The sequence below is a fragment of the Erythrolamprus reginae genome, chromosome 2 (assembly GCF_031021105.1).
Source record: "Erythrolamprus reginae isolate rEryReg1 chromosome 2, rEryReg1.hap1, whole genome shotgun sequence".
NCBI classification, from domain to species: Eukaryota; Metazoa; Chordata; class Lepidosauria; order Squamata; family Dipsadidae; genus Erythrolamprus; species Erythrolamprus reginae.
This window is the reverse complement of record NC_091951.1, coordinates 14260033-14278989: the sequence shown is the minus strand read 5'-3', so window position 1 is coordinate 14278989 and position 18957 is coordinate 14260033. Positions and strand designations below refer to the sequence as shown.

Here is an 18957-nt window from a genome sequence, read left to right as displayed (position 1 = left end):
TCTAATTTGATTGGAATTGTTTGAAAGAGATATAGGAATTTAGGTATTGACTGCCGCTATTCTTCCTAATAATGAAATTGGAAGTTTAGCTCTGCTCTCTAATTGTAACTTTATTTTGTTCATTAACAAGTCGTAGTTATCTTCTTTTATGGTAATGCATTCAGGAGATAGGTTTATTCCTAAGTATTTAATTCTTTCCATAATTTCCAAATCTAGGTCTCTAGCTAGGTGTTCCTTGGCATTCATTGTCATATTTTTAGTAATAATTTTGGTTTTAAATTTATTAATTCTGAACCCTGCTAGGACTCCATATCTGTTTAACTCATCCATCAGTTTTAGACCGACTTCAGTAGGATTTTCAACAATAAAAGCTATATCATCGGCGAAGGCTTGTAATTTAAATTCCTGTCCCTTAGACTTGAGGCCTGTTATCTCTTTGTTGTTGCGGACTTGTCTTAATTAAATTTTGATGCAGAAGATAAAAAAAGTAGTTTTGTATATCATTTTCCTTTATTTTTTCTTTCTGATATAGTCTTTGGTAGAATTACATTGCTATCTTTTTTTTCCTGTTAATGTAAATTGTGCTACTCCTTTCTTGTCCTCTAATTGTTGGATATATTTATTTTCCTTCTCCTTTTTAAATTTATATGCCAACCATTTACCTATTTTGTTTGCGTGTTTGAAATGGTTTTGTTTTACTTTTTTAATTTGGGACACTATATCCTCTTAGATAACCAAATTAATTCTGTGTTTTAATTTATCTTTTTCTTCACCAAGGGTATCTATCATCTTGGGTCACTTTGTAATTTGGTCTTGTATTTCTTCTAGTTTTTGGTTTTTATTTCTATTTTTCCTACATACGTATGAGATTGATAAGCACCTAATATAGGCTTTAGCGGTGTCCCAGAGGTTTTGTAGTGGGGTATCATTGTTCCAGTTTTCTTTTAGAAAGAAAGTTAGCTCTTTTTCCATAAATTTAATATATTCTTTATCCTTCATTATATTAGCATATAATGACCATCTCTTATTTCCCTTTTCAGTTCCTTTTAGCATTAATATTGTTGGTTGGTGATCTGCCCCAAATGTTCGTTCCAATGCTAATTTTTTATATTTGATTTTCTATCTCACTATTGGTCCATATCATATCTAATCTAGACCATGATTGGTGGGGTGGTGTAAAGTAGGTGTATTGTTTTTTAAGTTTATTCCTTTCCCTCCATACATACTTAAGTCTGAATTCTTCCACCATGTCAAAGAATACAGAAGGCAATTGCTTTCTGTTGTTACCTTTATTTCTTTTATTCCCTAATTTGTAATCAATATCATTTTATGGTCTACTGAGATTTCTAGGATTAAAATTCTACCTTCATCGTCTGAGTATATATGTCTGGGGACAAACCATTCTTTCACATACACTGCAATACTTCTTTTTTTGGTTTCCGCTGAGATTACAAATAGTTTGCCAAATTTTATATATTTTAATATTTTATTTTCAGATTTTTTAATATGTGTTTCTTGTAAAGAAATTACGTCTGCATTTTCTCTTTGTAATTTTTTAATTGTTTGTTTCCTTTTGATTATAGAATTTAGTCCATTAATGTTAATATTAGAAGAACTTGAATTATTAAAGACAAATAAGGCAATGCGTCCAGATGGCATCCAGCCCAGAGTTCTGAAAGAACTCAAATCTGTGAATGCTGCCCCCCTGACTGATTTTTTTAATCAATCCCTTTTAACAGGAGATGTTCCTGATGATTGGAGAATGGCCAGTGTTGTGCTTATCCACAAGAAGGGCAGTAGAAAAGAGGCTGGTACCTACAGGCCAGTTAGCTTGACATCAGTTATAGTTCAAATGATGGAGACTCTACTCAAAAAGAGGATAAATCAGCACCTAAAAAACAACAACTTATTGGACCCAAACCAGCAAGGCTTTACTGAGGAAAAATCATTAATCTCATTGATTTCTTTGATTATGTCACAAAGGTGTTGGATTAAGGTGGTGCCGTGGATATTGCCTATATGGACTTCAGCAAAGCCTTTGATATGGTTCCATATAAAGAGCTGATAGATAAATTAGCGAAGATTGAATTTAATCCCTGGATAGTTCAATGGATTTGCAGCTGGCTGAAGTGGAGATATAAGAGGGTTGTTGTTAATTACGAGTATTCTGAGCAGAGTCTGGTTACAAGTGGTGTGCCACAAGGGTCTGTTATGGGTTCTCTTTTTTAAAATATCTTTGTGAGTGACATAGGGAAAGGTTTGGTAAGGAAGGTTTGCCTATTTGCTAATGACTCTAAAGCAGTGGTCCCCAAACTATGGCCCGCAGGACACATGCGGCCCGCTGAGGCCATTTATCCAACCCGTGGAGGAATGTGGGTGGAAGGAGGGAGGAATAAGGTGGAAGAGACTGAGGCTGCGACAAACGCATACAGAGAAAGAGAAAAAAAAGAGGAAAGGAGGTTGGTTGTGATGTTGGCACACTCAGGGATACCCCTCCCCCTCCTCCCCCTCCCCCTCCACTGCTCTCCTTCACCCCCATGGAACATGCAACCACAACACCGCAAGAACAATATCCCACCCACGCCTTCGTCCTAAGAAAACGGGATTCCCAGATAGACATACACACACAAAACCAGGAGGCGGGAGACCTGTATCTCTCTCTCTCCTGGGAGGGGCCCCAAAACACCCCAAGCCAGCTCCCTGCAGGGAACCCCAAGCAATGCCGCCAGCAGCTTCTTTCCTGGAGGGAAATCCTGGGCTGGATGGAGGAGAGACAGGGGCCACTCACCCTTTGCTTGGTGACACTGGTGAGACCCCTTATAAAGGCAGGGTTCCTTCCTGGGGTTCCCGAAGAGCATCCAAATGTTCCTGGCACCAAGTGGGAAAGAAGACCCAAAGGAAAGAAATTCCCGCGCTGGCTGTGATTGTGGCTTGGAGGAGATAGGAAGCCCCCACCCCTCCTTGAAAGACCCCCCTCCCTCCCTTCCACAGTTGCCTGCCCTCTGGTGAGACCCCCTTCCCAGGGATGCTCCTCTTGACCCCTCACTCCCGGCCAGACCCCACTGCAGCCTATTGACTGGGGGGAAAGGAGTGTTTAGGTGCAAAGGGTGGCAGGGAAGGGACGGACGCCAGGGAAGCCTTTCCTCCACTCCCCCCTTCGTGCCTTTTCAGCTGGGGAGCAAGAGAAGTAGAGACGGGCAAAAGGTGGATGTGCATGCTCAGTTCCCTTTGGAAGCTAACGAGCTGCCAAAGCAGCGCCGCCAGCGGAGGGAGCCCCCTGGTGGTCAGCCACGGCCACAGCATCCCCCCTTGTGATTCGGAGGGAAGAGAGATGCGCCTTTGCCCCTTCCTGCCAAGAGGGAAAGTGAACGGCTCTGATGTGTCAAGAAAGGAGGGAGGGAGGAAGAGAGAGAGAAAGAGGGGGGAAGAAAGAGGGAGAGAGAAAGGGAGGGGAGGAAGGGAGGAAGAGAAAGAGAGAGAGAGAGAAGTGACTCTTGATTTAAGCATATGGTAAAAAGCACCCAAATAATAACAGGGGGGAAAAATCCAGCCCCCTCACCTGTTTTTGAAAATGGTTCAAAAGTTCATACACACACACACACACACAAAACGGGGTAGGAGACAGGGATAGAAGAAGAAAGGAGAAGTGAGATAGGGAAGGAATGAGAGAAAAATGGAGGAAGAGGTAGAAATGAGAAACAAATGAGAGAGGAAAGGGGGAGAGACAGGAGAGGTACCCAGAAATGAGAACAGTGGTAGAAATTTGAGGAGGGATGATTGATTATTAAATATGGATTGACTATGGAATATTGGTAAAATATATATTTAGGTGTTATTTAATATTAGAATGTATTAGTTCGTAAAATTGGATTAGAATTTTAGAACTATAGAATTACATAGGTAATATTAATGAAAGATGCATTTGATAAGGTGACACAGAGCTGGGTCCAGGAGATTGTCAATGCCTCCTTGGGGAGGGGGTCCTTTCCGGCTCCTTATAAGGAGGCATTGTGCACCCCCTCCTCAAGAAGCCTTCCCTGGGCCCAGCCGTGCTCAATAACTATTGTCCAGTCTCCAACCTTCCCTTTATGGGGAAGGTTGTTGAGAAGGTGGTGGCACTTCAACTCCAGCGGTTCTTGGAAGAAGCCGATTATCTAGGTCCTCAACAGTCTGGATTCAGGCCCGGTTACAGCACGGAAACTGCTTTGGTCGTGTTGATGGATTATCTCTGGCGGGCCTCTAGGTCTCTCCCTTGTGGGGTACCTCAGGGGTCGGTCCTCTGCCCCCTGCTATTTAATATATACATGAAACCGCTGGGTGAGATCATCCAGGGGCATGGGGTGAGGTATCATCAATATGCCAATGATACCCAGTTATACATCTCCACCCCATGTCCAGTCAACGAAGCAGTGGAAGTGATGTGCCGGTGTCTGGAGGCTGTCGGGGCCTGGATGGGTGTCAACAAACTCAAACTCAACCCAGACAAGATGGAGTGGCTGTGTGTCTTGCCTCCCAAGGACAATTATTAATTGGGGAGAATCATTGACCCCCTCAGAGAGGGTTCCTCCTCAATCCACAGCTCACATTAGAGAACCATCTTTCAGCTGTGGCGAGAGGGGCGTTCGCCCAACTTTGCCTGGTGCACCAGTTGCAACCCTATTTGGACCGGGAGTCACTACTCATGCCCTCATCACCTCGAGGCTTGACTACTGTAACACTCTCTACATGGGACTACCTTTGAAAAGTGTTCGGAAACTTCAGATTGTGCAGAATGCAGCTGCGAGAGCAATCATGGGCTTTCCCAAATATGCCCATGTTACACCAACACTCCACAGTCTGCATTGGTTGCCGATCAGTTTCCGGTCACAATTCAAAGTGTTGGTTATGACCTATAAAGCCCTTCATGGCACCGGACCAGATTACCTCAGGGACCACCTTCTGCTGCACGAATCCCAGCGACCAGTTAGGTCCCACAGTGTGGGTCTTCTCCGGGTCCCATCAACCAAACAATGTCACTTAGCGGGACCCAGAGGAACAGCCTTCTTTGTGGCGGCCCTGGCCCTCTGGAACCAACTTCCCCCAGAGATTAGGATTGCCCCCACCCTCCTTGCCTTTCGTAAACTGCTTAAAACCCACCTCTCCCAGCAGGCATGGGGGAACTGAGATACACTTTCCCCCTAGACCTTTACAATTTTATGCATGGTATGTCTGTATGTATGATTGGTTTTTATATAATGGTTTTTAACTGTTTTTAGTATTGGATTTTGTTGTATACTGTTTTATTGCTGTTGTTAGCCGCCCTGAGTCTGTGGAGAGGGGCGGCATACAAATCCAATGAATAAACAAACAAACAAACAAATAAATAAATAAATAAATAAATGAATGAATGAATGAATGAATGAATAAATAAATAAATAAATAAATAAACAAGGGGTGAGTTTGCATTATGGATTTAAAATATACTTTGAAATGTAGAAGATTGATGAAAGTTAATAATAGTAAATACTAAGTGCCTGAAAATTAATTGAGCTTGGAAATATTGAATGAAAATATAGAAAAGTACAATTTATGGAAATATATTAATTGATGCATTATTTTCTATTGGTATTTTCCTCTTCCATAGGTTTTTTTTTACACTCCGGCCCTCCAACAGTCTGAGGGACAGTGAACTGGCCCCCTGTGTAAAAAGTTTGGGGACCCCTGCTCTAAAGTGTGCAATAGGGTTGATATTCCTGGAGGTGTCTGTAATATGGCAAATGATTTAGCTTTAATAGATAAGTGGCCAAAACAATAGAAACTGCAGTTTAATGTTCCCAAATGTAAAATAATGCACTTGGGCAAAAGGAATCTTCAATCTGAGTATTGTATTGTATTGCATTTCTTTATTTCTTTATTTCTTTATTTTTTTAATTTCTTTATTATTTCTTTATTATTTCTTTATTTCTTTATTATTTCTTTATTATTTCTTTATTTCTTTATTATTTCTTTATTATTTCTTTATTATTTCTTTATTTCTTTATTTCTTTATTTCTTTATTTCTTTATTTCTTTATTTCTTTATTTCTTTATTTCTTTATTTCTTTATTTCTTTATTTCTTTATTTCTTTATTTCTTTATTTCTTTATTTCTTTATTTCTTTATTTCTTTATTTCTTTATTTCTTTATTTCTTTATTTCTTTATTTCTTTATTTCTTTATTTCTTTATTTCTTTATTTCTTTATTTCTTTATTTCTTTATTTCTTTATTTCTTTATTTCTTTATTTCTTTATTTCTTTATTTCTTTATTTCTTTATTTCTTTATTTCTTTATTTCTTTATTTCTTTATTTCTTTATTTCTTTATTTCTTTATTTCTTTATTTCTTTATTTCTTTATTTCTTTATTTCTTTATTTCTTTATTTCTTTATTTCTTTATTTCTTTAATATTTCTTTAATATTTCTTTAATATTTCTTTAATATTTCTTTATTATTTCTTTATTATTTCTTTATTATTTCTTTATTTCTTTATTTCTTTATTTCATTTTTATGCCGCCCTTATCCTTAGATTAAGGGTGGCTTACAACATGTATTTGCAGTTCTGTGTTAGCAAAAACTTCAGAAGAGGAGGATTTAGGGATAGTGATTTCTGACAGTCTCAAAATGGGTGAACAGTGCAGTCAGGCGGTAGGGAAAGCAAGTAGAATGCTTGGTTGCATGGCTAGAGGTATAACAAGCAGGAAGAGGGAGATTGGGATCACATTTGAAATATTGTGTTCAGTACTGGAGACTTCACCTACAAAAAAATATTGATAAAATTGAACGGGTCCAAAGAGGGACTACAAGAATGGTGGAAGGTCTTAACCATAAAACGTATCAGGAAAGACTTAATGAACTCAATCTGTATAGCCTGGAGGACAGAAGGGAAAGGGGGGACATGATCAAAACATTTAAATATGTTAAAGGGTTAAATAAGGTTCAGGAGAGAAGTGCTTTTAATAGGAAAGTGAACACAAGAACAAGGGGGTAAAATCTGAGGTTAGTTGGGGAAAGATTAGAAGTAATATGAGAAAATATTATTTTACTGAAAGAGTAGTAGATGCTTGGAGCAAACTTCCAGCAGACGTGGTTGGTAAATCCACAATAACTGAATTTAAACATGCCTGGGATAAACATAGATCCATCCTAAGATAAAATACAGGAAATAGTATAAGGGCAGACTAGATGGACCATGAGGTCTTTTTCTGCCATCAATCTTCTATGTTTCTATATTTCTATGTTTCTATGTTGGCAAGCACCTAAGCGAATGCTTAGATATTTGAAACATACAATATTATTAGCTGTATTTGGAACTGAGGTCAGAACTGGTATTAACTGCATATGCTGATGCAAGTTTTGCCACTGATATAATAACGCACAAATCTACATGAGAGGACACACGAGTGAGCGAGATTTCCACATATATTTTTTTGCGTCTGCACAAACATAGAAACAGAAAGTCCCTGAATTCTCATGTGTGTGTGCATTCCCTCATAAGATTTTGCTTCCTACACATGCGCAGAAGCAAAATCATGCTGGGATGCACACGCGCACATGCCGGCAACCCAAAGATGGAAGCACATCTACCATTTTACTATTGGTGCGTAGTATGGCTCGTACCAGGTAGGAACCCGATATTGGTTGGATGGAAATCTATTAGGCAACAACATATTAGTTTATCTACTATGGAAGCAGAATTTTCATGTTTGACCTTAATGTGTACAGAATTAATATACTGTACTATAAGCAATTGTTAAAAGGTATGGGAATTATTGTAACTGATCCGTTTACTGTATATGAGGATAATCAATCAGCAATTAGTATGGCTAATAATTTGGGTGTTAAAGCAAGATCAAAACATACTGACTCGAGGTATTTAAATGTTAGACAGTGTGTACAGAAAACAATATTGCAGATCAGTTTACAAAAGCTTAAGTATAAGGAATGCTGTGAAAGCTATAATTTGAGAATGTAAAGTGTTATATATCAGCCTATCCAAAAGGGAGAATGTTAGTACTCTGCACAAATGGTTAGGTTGGTAATATATAAACAAGCCAGCAATGCATGGTTTTATGGATTGATATAATATAGCTTTAAAATGAATGCTATGTTCTGATTGGCTATAATGATACAGGTGGCCATAAGAGGGAGCTAGAGATCATGGCTTATTCTCACTGATATCTCCGATATTCTGATGTGTTCGTAAGCTCTAATATCTTTGTTGAATGTATATAACAAGGACAAACTAGAAAGAGAATTATTGTATTTCTATAGATTGACTAATTTATTTATTTATTATTTATTTATTTATTATTTAGATTTGTATGCCGCCCCTCTCCGCGGACTCGGGGCGGCTCACAACAAGGCATAAACAAATCGTAACAAATCCAAATAGATTAAATATTTTAAAAGGTTTAAAAAGAACCCCAATATACTAACAAGCACACACACAAACATACCATACATAAATTGTACATACCCGGGGGAGATGTTTCAGTTCCCCCATGCCTGACGACAGAGGTGGGTTTTAAGAACTTTACGTAAGGCAGGGAGAGTAGGGGCAGTTCTAATCTCCGGGGGGAGTTGGTTCCAGAGAGTCAGGGCTGCCACAGAGAAGGCTCTTCCCTGGGGCCCCTCAACCGACATTGTTTAGTTGACGGGACCCGGAGAAGGCCCACTCTGTGGGACCTAATCGGTCGCTGGGATTCGTGCGGCAGGAGGCGGTCTCGGAGGTATTCTGGTCCAATGCCATGAAGGGCTTTAAAGGTCATAACCAACACTTTGAATTGTGACCGGAAATTGATCGGCAACCAATGCAGACTGCGGAGTGATGGCGAAACATGGGCATACCTAGGTAAGCCCATGACTGCTCTTGCAACTGCATTCTGCATGATCTGAAGTTTCCGAACACTTTTCAAAGGTAGCCCCATGTAGAGAGCGTTACAATAGTCGAACCTCGAGGTGATGAGGGCATGAGTGACTGTGAGCAATGAGTCCCAGTCCAGATAAGGCCGCAACTGGTGCACCAGGCGAACCTGGGCAAATGCCCCCCCTCGCCACAGCTGAAAGATGGTTCTCTAATGTGAGCTGTGGATCGAGGAGGACGCCCAAGTTGCGGACCCTCTCCGAGGGGGTCAATAATTCCCCCCCAGGGTAATGGACGGACAGATGGAATTGTCCTTGGGAGGCAGGACCCACAGCCACTCCGTCTTATCCGGGTTGAGTTTGACTCTGTTGACACCCATCCATGCCCCAACAGCCTCCAGACACCGGCACATCACTTCCGCTGCTTCGTTGACTGGACATGGGGTGGAGATGTAAAGCTGGGTATCATCAGCGTACTGATGATACCTCACCCCATGCCCTTGGATGATGTCACCCAGCGGTTTCATGTAGATATTAAATAGCAGGGGGGAGAGGACCGATCCCTGAGGCACCCCACAAGGGAGAGACCTTGGAGTCGACCTCTGACCCCCCCACTAACACTGACTGCGACCGGCCGGAGACGTAGGAGGAGAACCACTGAAGAACAGTGCCCCCCACTCCCAACCCCTCCAGCCGGTGCAGAAGGATACCATGGACAATGGTATCGGAAGCCGCTGAGAGGTCAAGGAGCACCAGGACAGAGGATAAACCCCTGTCCCGGGCCCGCCAGAGATCATCCATCAACACGAACAAAGCAGTTTTCCGTGCTGTAACCAGGTCTGAAACCCGACTGCTGGGGACCTAGATAATCGGCTTCTTCCAAGGACCGTTGGAGCTGGAGCGCTGCCACCTTCTCAACAACCTTCCCCATAAAGGGAAGGTTGGAGACTGGGCGATAGTTATTAAGTATGGCTGGGTCCAGGGAGGGCTTCTTGAGGAGGGCGCGCACAAGCGCCTCTTTATAGAGAGTTGGAAAAACTCCCCTCCCCAAGGAAGCATTGGTAATCTCCTGGACCCAGCTCCGTGTCACCTCCCTGCTGGCCGAGACCAACCAGGAGGGACACGGATCCAGTAAGCAGGTGGCGGAACTTACAGATCCAATGGCCTTGTTCACTTCATCAGGTGTCACCAGATCAAACTCTTCCCAGACAAGTGGACAAGTACGTGCCCCAGTCACCTCGACTGACTCGTTGTCAGTCAACTCTATTTCCCAATTGGAGTCGAGATCGGCCCCGGATCTGTTTGATTTTATCAGCGAAAAACATGTTAAAATCCTCGGCACTGCTCTGCAAGGGCTCCCCAACTCCCCCCTGGTTAAGAAGGGAGCGGGTCACCCTAAACAGTGCGGCCCGGGCGGGATTCCGCTGATGCAATCAAGGCGGCATGGTACGCACATCTTGCCGCCTTGAGCGCCACTTTGTAAGTCTTAATAAAAGCTCTTATAAGTGTTTGATCAGATTCAGACCTACTCTTCCTCCATCGCTTCTCTAGACGTCTCTTCTGGCGTTTCAACTTCCGGAGCTCCTCGTTGAACCATGGAGCTCTATGGGGTCTAGCGCCACAGAGAGGTGGCAAAGGCGCAATCCGGTCGAGAGCCTCCGCTGCGGCCTTGTTCCAGGCTTCTGCAAGAGACTCTGCCAAACTGTGGACAAGTGCCTCTGGTATAACCCCAAGCACCGTCTGAAAGCCCTCTGGGTCCATCAGGCGTCTGGGGCGGAACATCTTAATTGGTTCCGCCTCCCTGCAGGGAAGGATTTGAGCCAGGAAGTCAAGTCATAGTAGAAAATGGTCTGACCATGACAAAGGCAATGCTTCTAAGCCCCTTAGTCTCAGACCATTACTCAGTTGCTCGGAAAGGAATACCATGTCAGGTGAACCTGTATGACCTGGACTGTTTATTTGGACTGTGCTAAGTAAACACTATATGCACTTTCATGTATCTGTGTGTATGACTGAATAATTACTCATATCTACTGCAATATCCCATTTCTATGTGCATGTCCCTGATACCTAAAGAGTTGCTCTGCACACACCTCTAAGAGAGGCAGGGACTTCAGTACTATTCACAAAAATGTCCCTCAGATGCTAAGATATGGAACCCTGTTTTAAAACTGATTCAGCCATGACCAATATTGTATGCTGCTTGATTGTTCTTTAGGATACAAACCATGGTTCTTTTGTATTTTTTAGATTAATTATTTATATTAATTGGATCAGCTATGTTATTGTATATTATTTTTATTGATGTGTTGTGAGCTGCCTTGAGTCCATGGAGAGGGGCAGCATACAAGACCAATAAATAAATAAATAAATAAATAAATGAATGAATGAATGAATGAATAAATAAATGAATAAATGAATAAATGTATAAATGAATAAATACATAAATACATAAATACATACATAAATAAATTCTTCTATAATTTAGTATCTCTATCAAACTAATGAGAAACCTTCTAGTGCTGCTATATGTGTCTCCATTAAGATTTGAATTGAATCAGATTGAAAAAATAGAGCAGAATAATAGAGCTGGAAGGGACCTTGGAGGTCTTCTAGTCCAACCCCGTGCTTAGGCAGGAAACCCTACACCATTTCAGACAAATGTTTATCCAATCTATTGGAACACTGATATCATATCTCCTCTGATCCTTCTCTTCACTAGACTATTATATGTAGTCCCTGAAAAAGTTCTTCATGTATCTTAGCCTCCAATCCCAATCATCTTTGATGCTCTTCTGTACATATGATTATGACTCTGCATATGATCATGAATAGTTAGAGGTTAGGGTTAGAGTTGATATTTCTCCAAGTGAAGCCCACAAAGTCTCCTATCTATCTATCTCCATTTTCCATTGATACTTAGTGCAGAAACATTTTTGTGGCATTCTTGATTTGTCTTCTTAGGCTTGGCCTCAATCCAAATGTGTGGAAAATTGTCATCCTGGATTTGTCAAGCGAAAGCGAGAAGGAGAGCCAGTTTGCTGCTACGATTGTGTTCCTTGTCCAGAGGGGACTATTTCCACTCAGGAAGGTGAGTGACACCAAGGAAAAGTGCAGGTTTATGGAAGGGGATTCATCTAGAGCAGGGGTGGGTTCCAGATTTTGCTACTGTCAATTTTCTGAGGGACACCCTGCATGGACATGGGCATTTTGTGTGCCTGTGCATGCGCAGTACTTAAAAAACATATGGCACCACTGAGAAAACTAGCTCAGGGGCATAGCAGGCCTGATCAGAACCAGCTCAGGGGCGTGGCAGGCCTGATCAGAGAAGTTGTGAAAAGTATGCACTGCCAGTTGGGAGGAGAGCTGAAGAATTTGGGGAGGAGGAAGGGCCTCAGCTATCACAGAAGTGCCCTTGGGAACCGAGCCAGGCCCAGCAGGGGCAGCAGAGACATCAGCAGCACTGTCTGCCCAGGCCCACCCTGCAAGGGGGATGATTCCCAGGAGGTGTCAAGTTCCGATGGTTTCTCTAGTGGGAGTATAATACAAACGGGAATCCCAACGCTTTGGGATTTTTCCTGACCCAGGTGCAGAATCACATGCAAGAATATGGGGACGATTTCCCTACAGCAAAAATGTGATGCATTACCATGGCCCTGGAAGGTATCATGGCTGAGTGGACGGTGGGCCTCCAAAATGACGATTCCTCAGTGATGAGGAATTATTATGCTTTTATGGCTGCCCTCTGGTTGCATTTTGATGACCCCCTGGCTGAACATAATGCTAGAACCTGGATGAAAATCATGACTCAGGGGAGGAGATTGGGGACTGAATACACAAAACTACTTTCAACTGCCCCCTGGTTAGTTTCCAATTTTAGGTGCTCTACTTCAGTGTACAGAGGGCACCGGCAATGTATATGCAACTGATCAACGAAGTCTTCTATGAACACCTTTACGAGGTTTTTTTTATTTATTTGGATGATATTCTCATATTCCTCATCTACTCGGAGACAATGCACAAACATGTGAAACTGGTGCGATCAGTCTTGAAGAAACTCAGGGCGTATGAACTGTATGCCAAACTGTCAAATGTGAATTCCACCAAAGCAAGATTGACTATTTAGCTTGCCACATATCGCATATAGGGTATTAGAAATTTTGCTATTTTTCTTTTAGAAAATACTTTTTATCTCATTTTCTGGAGATGTCTATTCTGGAAAATGCTCCTGGAATCAATTGTCATCCCAAAAAAAGATATTTCATAAGATTGAAAGGATAGGTTACTAAAGAAAGGTTTCTCTTGGGTTTTCTCAGATACAGAAAAATGCACCAAGTGTCCAGATGATAAATATCCAAATGAGGATCGAGTTCAATGTATCCCCAAACTTATAACATTCTTGTCTTATGAAGAACATTTGGGCATCCTCCTCCTATCATTTGCCCTTCTCTTGTTCCTAACCACATTGCTTGTATTAATTATATTTATTAAATACCGAGAAACACCCATGGTCAGAGCCAACAACCGGGACCTCTCTTTCATCCTCCTGGTCTCCCTCCTGCTTTGCTTCTTGTCTTCTTTTCTGTTCATTGGTCAACCAAGGAAAGACACCTGTCTACTACAACAAGTGGTGTTCAGCATCATCTTCTCAGTTGCCATTTCTTCTCTCTTGGCCAAAACAATCATGGTGGTGCTGGCTTTCCAAGCCACAAAACCAGGAAACCGAGTGAAGATGTGGTTGGGGAAGAGTTTGACCAATTCCATTATCCTTTCTTGTTCCACTGTCCAAATTATCATCTGTTCCATCTGGATGGGAGTTTCTCCTCCATTCCCTGACTCTGACCTCCACTCTCAGCCTGGAGAGATCATCCTGCAATGCAATGAAGGACCTTTTGGCATGTTCTACATTACTCTCAGCTACATGGGCATCTTGGCTGCAATTTGCTTTGTGGTGGCTTTCCTGGCCAGGAATCTCCCTGGGGCTTTCAATGAAGCCAAACTGATCACCTTCAGTATGCTGGTTTTCTGCAGTGTCTGGGTGACTTTTGTGCCTACCTATCTCAGCATCAAAGGGAAATACATGGTGGCCGTTCAAGTCTTCTCCATGTTGTGCTCTAGTGCTGGTCTCCTGGGCTGTGTTTTCTTCCCAAAATGCTTCATTATTCTTCTGAGGCCAGATCTGAATACGAAGGAAAAGCTTACATCTAGAAGAAATGTTGAAATGTGAGACATGGGAATGTCAATTCTCAACATGTTCTAACAGAAAATGGTCCAAGATCTTCTCCATGGATGACTACACCAACAGTTTTGCTTCAGAGTGTTAAAGGGTAACTGGAACATAGGATAAAGTCCTCAGAGAGGGGCGGCATATAAATCCAATAAATAAATAAATCGTGAGGAATGCAAGTTCCTAGAGTAGTGGGTGGATTTTAACAAGCTGGGAATTTAGTGGACACCATGACACACTTGTTTCTCAAAACACTTTAGCAAAACTGCTGTGGTATAAGCAACTGATATTTCTTTTTATTTAGACAATAACTCTTACTTAAGGATAGTAACAATAAATGGATTATGAATAATCATTCTTACATCATATGTTAAATATGGGCATGTACTATTATTTTCCTGAAATGTAGATATATGAGTGCATCCATTCATCTCTTGGATTCCCTCCCACTATTTTCTTGGAAGAAAATTCCTCCAGTGTACACTGAATAAATAATCTGCAGTGAATAAGGATTTTTTTGGGCGGGTGGGTGGGTGTTTCCTATATTTGTTCCTAGAGAAATTGGTGCCAGCAATGAGATTTACAATCTAAATCTTGGTGATCACAGATATTCAGATTTGATCTTGCTTATAAATGACAAAGATGGAATGTCAGTATTTTCAAATTATTTGGTGGGTCTGAGTTCATTGACACTCAAGGAAAAACATAATGAAGATGGCATAGATGAGGGAGGTCTTCCTATAATTTCACAATCATTTTGTTTGTTTGTGTGTGAGTGTGTAACCAGAATATTTTATACGTAACCAAATAGGTTACTTTAAAATAGCATGTTCATTACAGTTTTACTTTTTGTTAATTTGCAGCACACTTTCTTAAAAGAGGCTGATTTTTCTCTAGAGGTTACGAAAAGTAATAAAGAAGTGTGCAATACCATATAAAAACTAATGCCTTAGTGCTGGCTGTTTGCTTGAGGGCACAGATAACCACCAAGTGGCCTCAGGTGAGCTAAGCGGTGATGGTCATGATGCTCCAGTCAGGAGTCATCTAGCCCAGTTTGCCCCAATCTCCCTTTCCTCAAGGTGTTTTGTTTGTTGTTCCATCTTCCAAAAAAACTCTCATGGATGAGGCTGTACAGTACCTGCTGGATATTTGAGCCATCCAGTAGGTACTCTGGTCCAATAAGGACAGGTTTTCCTCTATTCTTGTTGTGGTCCCCAAAACCTTGGGGGGATGGAGGGCGACTCCAGATTTAAAGCATCTGAATGCATACATTAAGTATCAAAAGTTCAAGATGCATCCCCTACTTTCAATCCTGGCTTGTATCCACCAGGGAGACTTCATGGCCTCTCTAGATCTGGTGGAAGCCTAACTGCACATTCGGATTTCCCATCATCATCAGAAATATCTTCAGTTTTGTTATGCAGGTAAGCACTTCCAATATTGGGCCCTACTCTTTTGGCTACCTTTGGATAAAGGATTTAGGGGTAGTGATTTCTGACAGTCTCAAAATGGGTGAATAGTGCAGTCAGGCGGTAGGGAAAGCAAGTAGGGCTGCATAGCTAGAGGTATAACAAGCAGAAAGAGGGAGATTATGATCCCGTTATATAGAGTGCTGGTGAGACCACATTTGGGATACTGTGTTCAGTTCTGGAGACCTCACCTACAAAGATATTGACAAAATTGAACGGGTCCAAAGAAGGGCTACAAGAATGGTCGAAGGTCTTAAGCATAAAACCTTTCAGGAAAGACTTAATGAACTCAATCTGTATAGTCTGGAGGACAGAAGGAAAAGGGGGGACATGATCGAAACATTTAAATATTTTAAAGGGTTAAATAAGGTCCAGGAGGGAAGTGGAAAATGAACACAAGAACAATCTGAAGTTAGTTGGGGGAAAGATCAAAAGCTACATGAGAAAATATTATTTTACTGGAAGAGTAGTAGATCCTTGGAACAAACTTCCATCAGAGGTGGTAGATAAATCCACAGTAACTGAATTTAAACATGCCTGAGATAAACATATATCCATCCTAAGATAAAATACAGAAAATTGTATAAGGGCAGACTAGATGGATCATGAGGTCTTTTTCTGTCGTCAGTCTTCTATGTTTCTATGTTTCTGTAGTTGATCAGGCCGGTTGATAGAGAAGGTTGTAGGCTATATAGTGCTTTTTCAATGTTGTCTTCAGTGAAGTCTATTTGTGTTAAATCGTTGTGAGTATTTGTGGTGCAACTAAGGAATTTTGAGCATGAGCCATGGCTGATTTGTTTGTTTGTTTGTTTTTTGTATGTATTTATTTATTTATTTATTTATTTATTTATTTATTTATTTATTTATTTATTTATTCATTCATTCATTTATTCATTCATTCATTTATTTATTTATTGTTAGAGTTGAAAGGGACCATGCAGGTCATCAAGTCCAACCCCCTGCCTGAGCAGGAAATCCTACACCACCCCAGCCAAATGGCAGTCCAATCTCCTCTTGAAAGTGTCCAGAGTTGGGGAGTTCACAACCTCTGCAGGCAGGCTATTCCACTGGTTGATCACTTGGACCATCAAGAAGATTTTACTTTTTTCTTTTTAAATAAATTATATTGAATTATATACATATTTTAAAAACACACATAAACAAATCGTTGTATTCTTAGTTTGTGAATACAATTATAGATTGTCTGTTAAAGGACAATACAACATATAATTCCGTCCCACCCTCTACCCCTGCTGCCTCTTTGCAGCTTATCTTATTATAAATTTACGGATAATCGTATCAGCGAGATTATATACATATATATATATATATATATAAATTATACATATGTACATATCTATACTTATATAGAAATAACAATAATAGCTCAGTTAAAAAGAATTTGTCAACAAATAAATAAAGTGATATTTATCTTTATTTAAATTGTTATTGTGTTTTCTTTCCATTTTTTATATCAGCCTTACGTGCATCTATTTTCCCCCGATCATTGACCCAATTATAAAAGTTTTCCATGTGTCTATATCTTGTGATTTTTTAAAATCGTTTTTCACTTTTTGTGTTAGTGTATCGTATTCTGCACAGTCAAGCATTTTTTTTAATCATATCTCTCTCTGTTCGTGGATCTTCTTTCTTCCAGTTTTGTGCTATAGTGATCCTGCTTGCCATTATTAACTGTTGTATTAGATGGTATTCTTCTTTTTTGACTCTCAAATCTATTATACCTAGTAAAAAAATCTCTGGTTTGAGTTGTAGCTTAATTTTAGTAATTTCATACATCCAATTTCTAATTTTAATCCTTATTGTTCAAATTTTTAGGCAAGTCCACCACATGTGGAAGAATGTTCCATTTGTGTTTGTACGTCTCCAACAGTTTGGTTTTAATAAATTTGGGCTAGTCTTGATGGTGATATATGCCACGTTTAAAACATTTTTATAATATTTTCTTTGTATGCTGCTGATTTGGTTATTTTATCATTCTTTTTCCATACTGCCTCCCATTGGTCAATGTAAATGTTATATCCAATGTTTCTTGCCCAACTAATCATAGTCCATTTCACTAATTCTGTTTCCATTTCATAATGTATTAAGTAGTTGTATGTTTTTGTTATGAAGTTTTTTTCTCCTCCTAATATCAATTTGTCAAAATCTGTATCTTTTTCTTGTATCCCTTCCTTTTTTTTTAAATCAATTTGCCATTTTGAGTATGTTAACGTATAAGGGCACCATTCAATTTTAATATTTTGTTCTGCTAAAGCTTCTCTTGATTTGATATTACCTTCTGAGTCTAATATTTGATTATAACTTACCATTATTTTTAGTTCTGTTGTGTTCGAATGTGTCAAGGCTTCCATGATGGAATACCATCTGGGAATTTTTGTGTAATGTTCTTTTTTTTATTTTTAGCCATGTTGCTATTAGGGAATCTCTAATCATATGATTTTTAAAATATGTTGGAATTTTTTTGTTTTGATTCCACAAGATGTTATGCCAACCGGTTAGCATATCGTGGCCTTCTAATGATAATAATCTTTCACATTTAATTTCTATCTAGTCTTTGATCCAAAGAAGGATGGCTGCATGGTAGTAGATTTTGAAATCTGGTTATACTATTACATATCAAAAATTGTTATCAAATCAAAATGAAGATTATGGCCTTATCTGCAATTACAGAATAAACATAAATCTGATCTTGAAAAATTTGGCTTTCGGTCCAGAGAGCAGGAAATTGATAATTTTTTTCTAAATCCAGAGGGAAAAACAATTTTCAAGTTTTATAAATGTTTCTTAAATAAGGAAATGGGAGAACAGAAAGTTAAAGAAGTGATGATAAAATGGGCACAGAACATAGACCACGTGATAGAATTGGAGAAATGGGAATCCCTTTGGAGCTACAATTTGAAACTGACTATTTCAGCTGCTTATAAAGAAAATTTGTATACATTTTTTTAGCGTTGGCATTTTACACCAGCTAAATTAGCAAAAATGTATCAAGAAAGATCTCCAAATTGTTGGAAGTGCAAAGAGGAGATAGGAACTTAATACCATATGTGGTGGACTTGTGAAAAGGCTAGATATTTTTGGAAGAAAATATGGAGATGTGTAAAAGAAATTACTTTAGTTGAGATAAAATTTGAACAGGAAATTTTTATATTAGGAATGATTGATAGCAACATTAAAAAAAGAGAATAAATACCTTGTTATTAGTGATGGGCGAACCCAAAGAAGTTCGGGTTCGGTGAGTTGCCATGAAGTTTGGGTGAGTTCGCCAAGCCCGAAACCGAACTCAAACTCTGAACTCTTCTGGAAATAAAGCCACGCTTTATTAAAATTAAATTGACACAGAGCTCTAGTGGCTTTAGATTA

The 18957-nt window shown here is 39.9% G+C and overlaps 1 protein-coding gene across 1 annotated transcript in view; it reads left to right on the top strand.

Moving 5' to 3' along the window:
• The window catches only part of LOC139159156 (vomeronasal type-2 receptor 26-like), a 30074-nt gene extending 15970 nt beyond the window's left edge, over positions 1 to 14104 (top strand). Inside the window, exons 7-8 of the mRNA XM_070736508.1 lie at positions 11842 to 11968; positions 13194 to 14104. Coding sequence (XP_070592609.1) covers positions 11842 to 11968; positions 13194 to 14104 — 1038 coding nt within the window. The remainder of the gene's footprint in view (positions 1 to 11841; positions 11969 to 13193) is intronic.
• The last annotated feature ends 4853 nt before the right edge of the window (positions 14105 to 18957 follow it).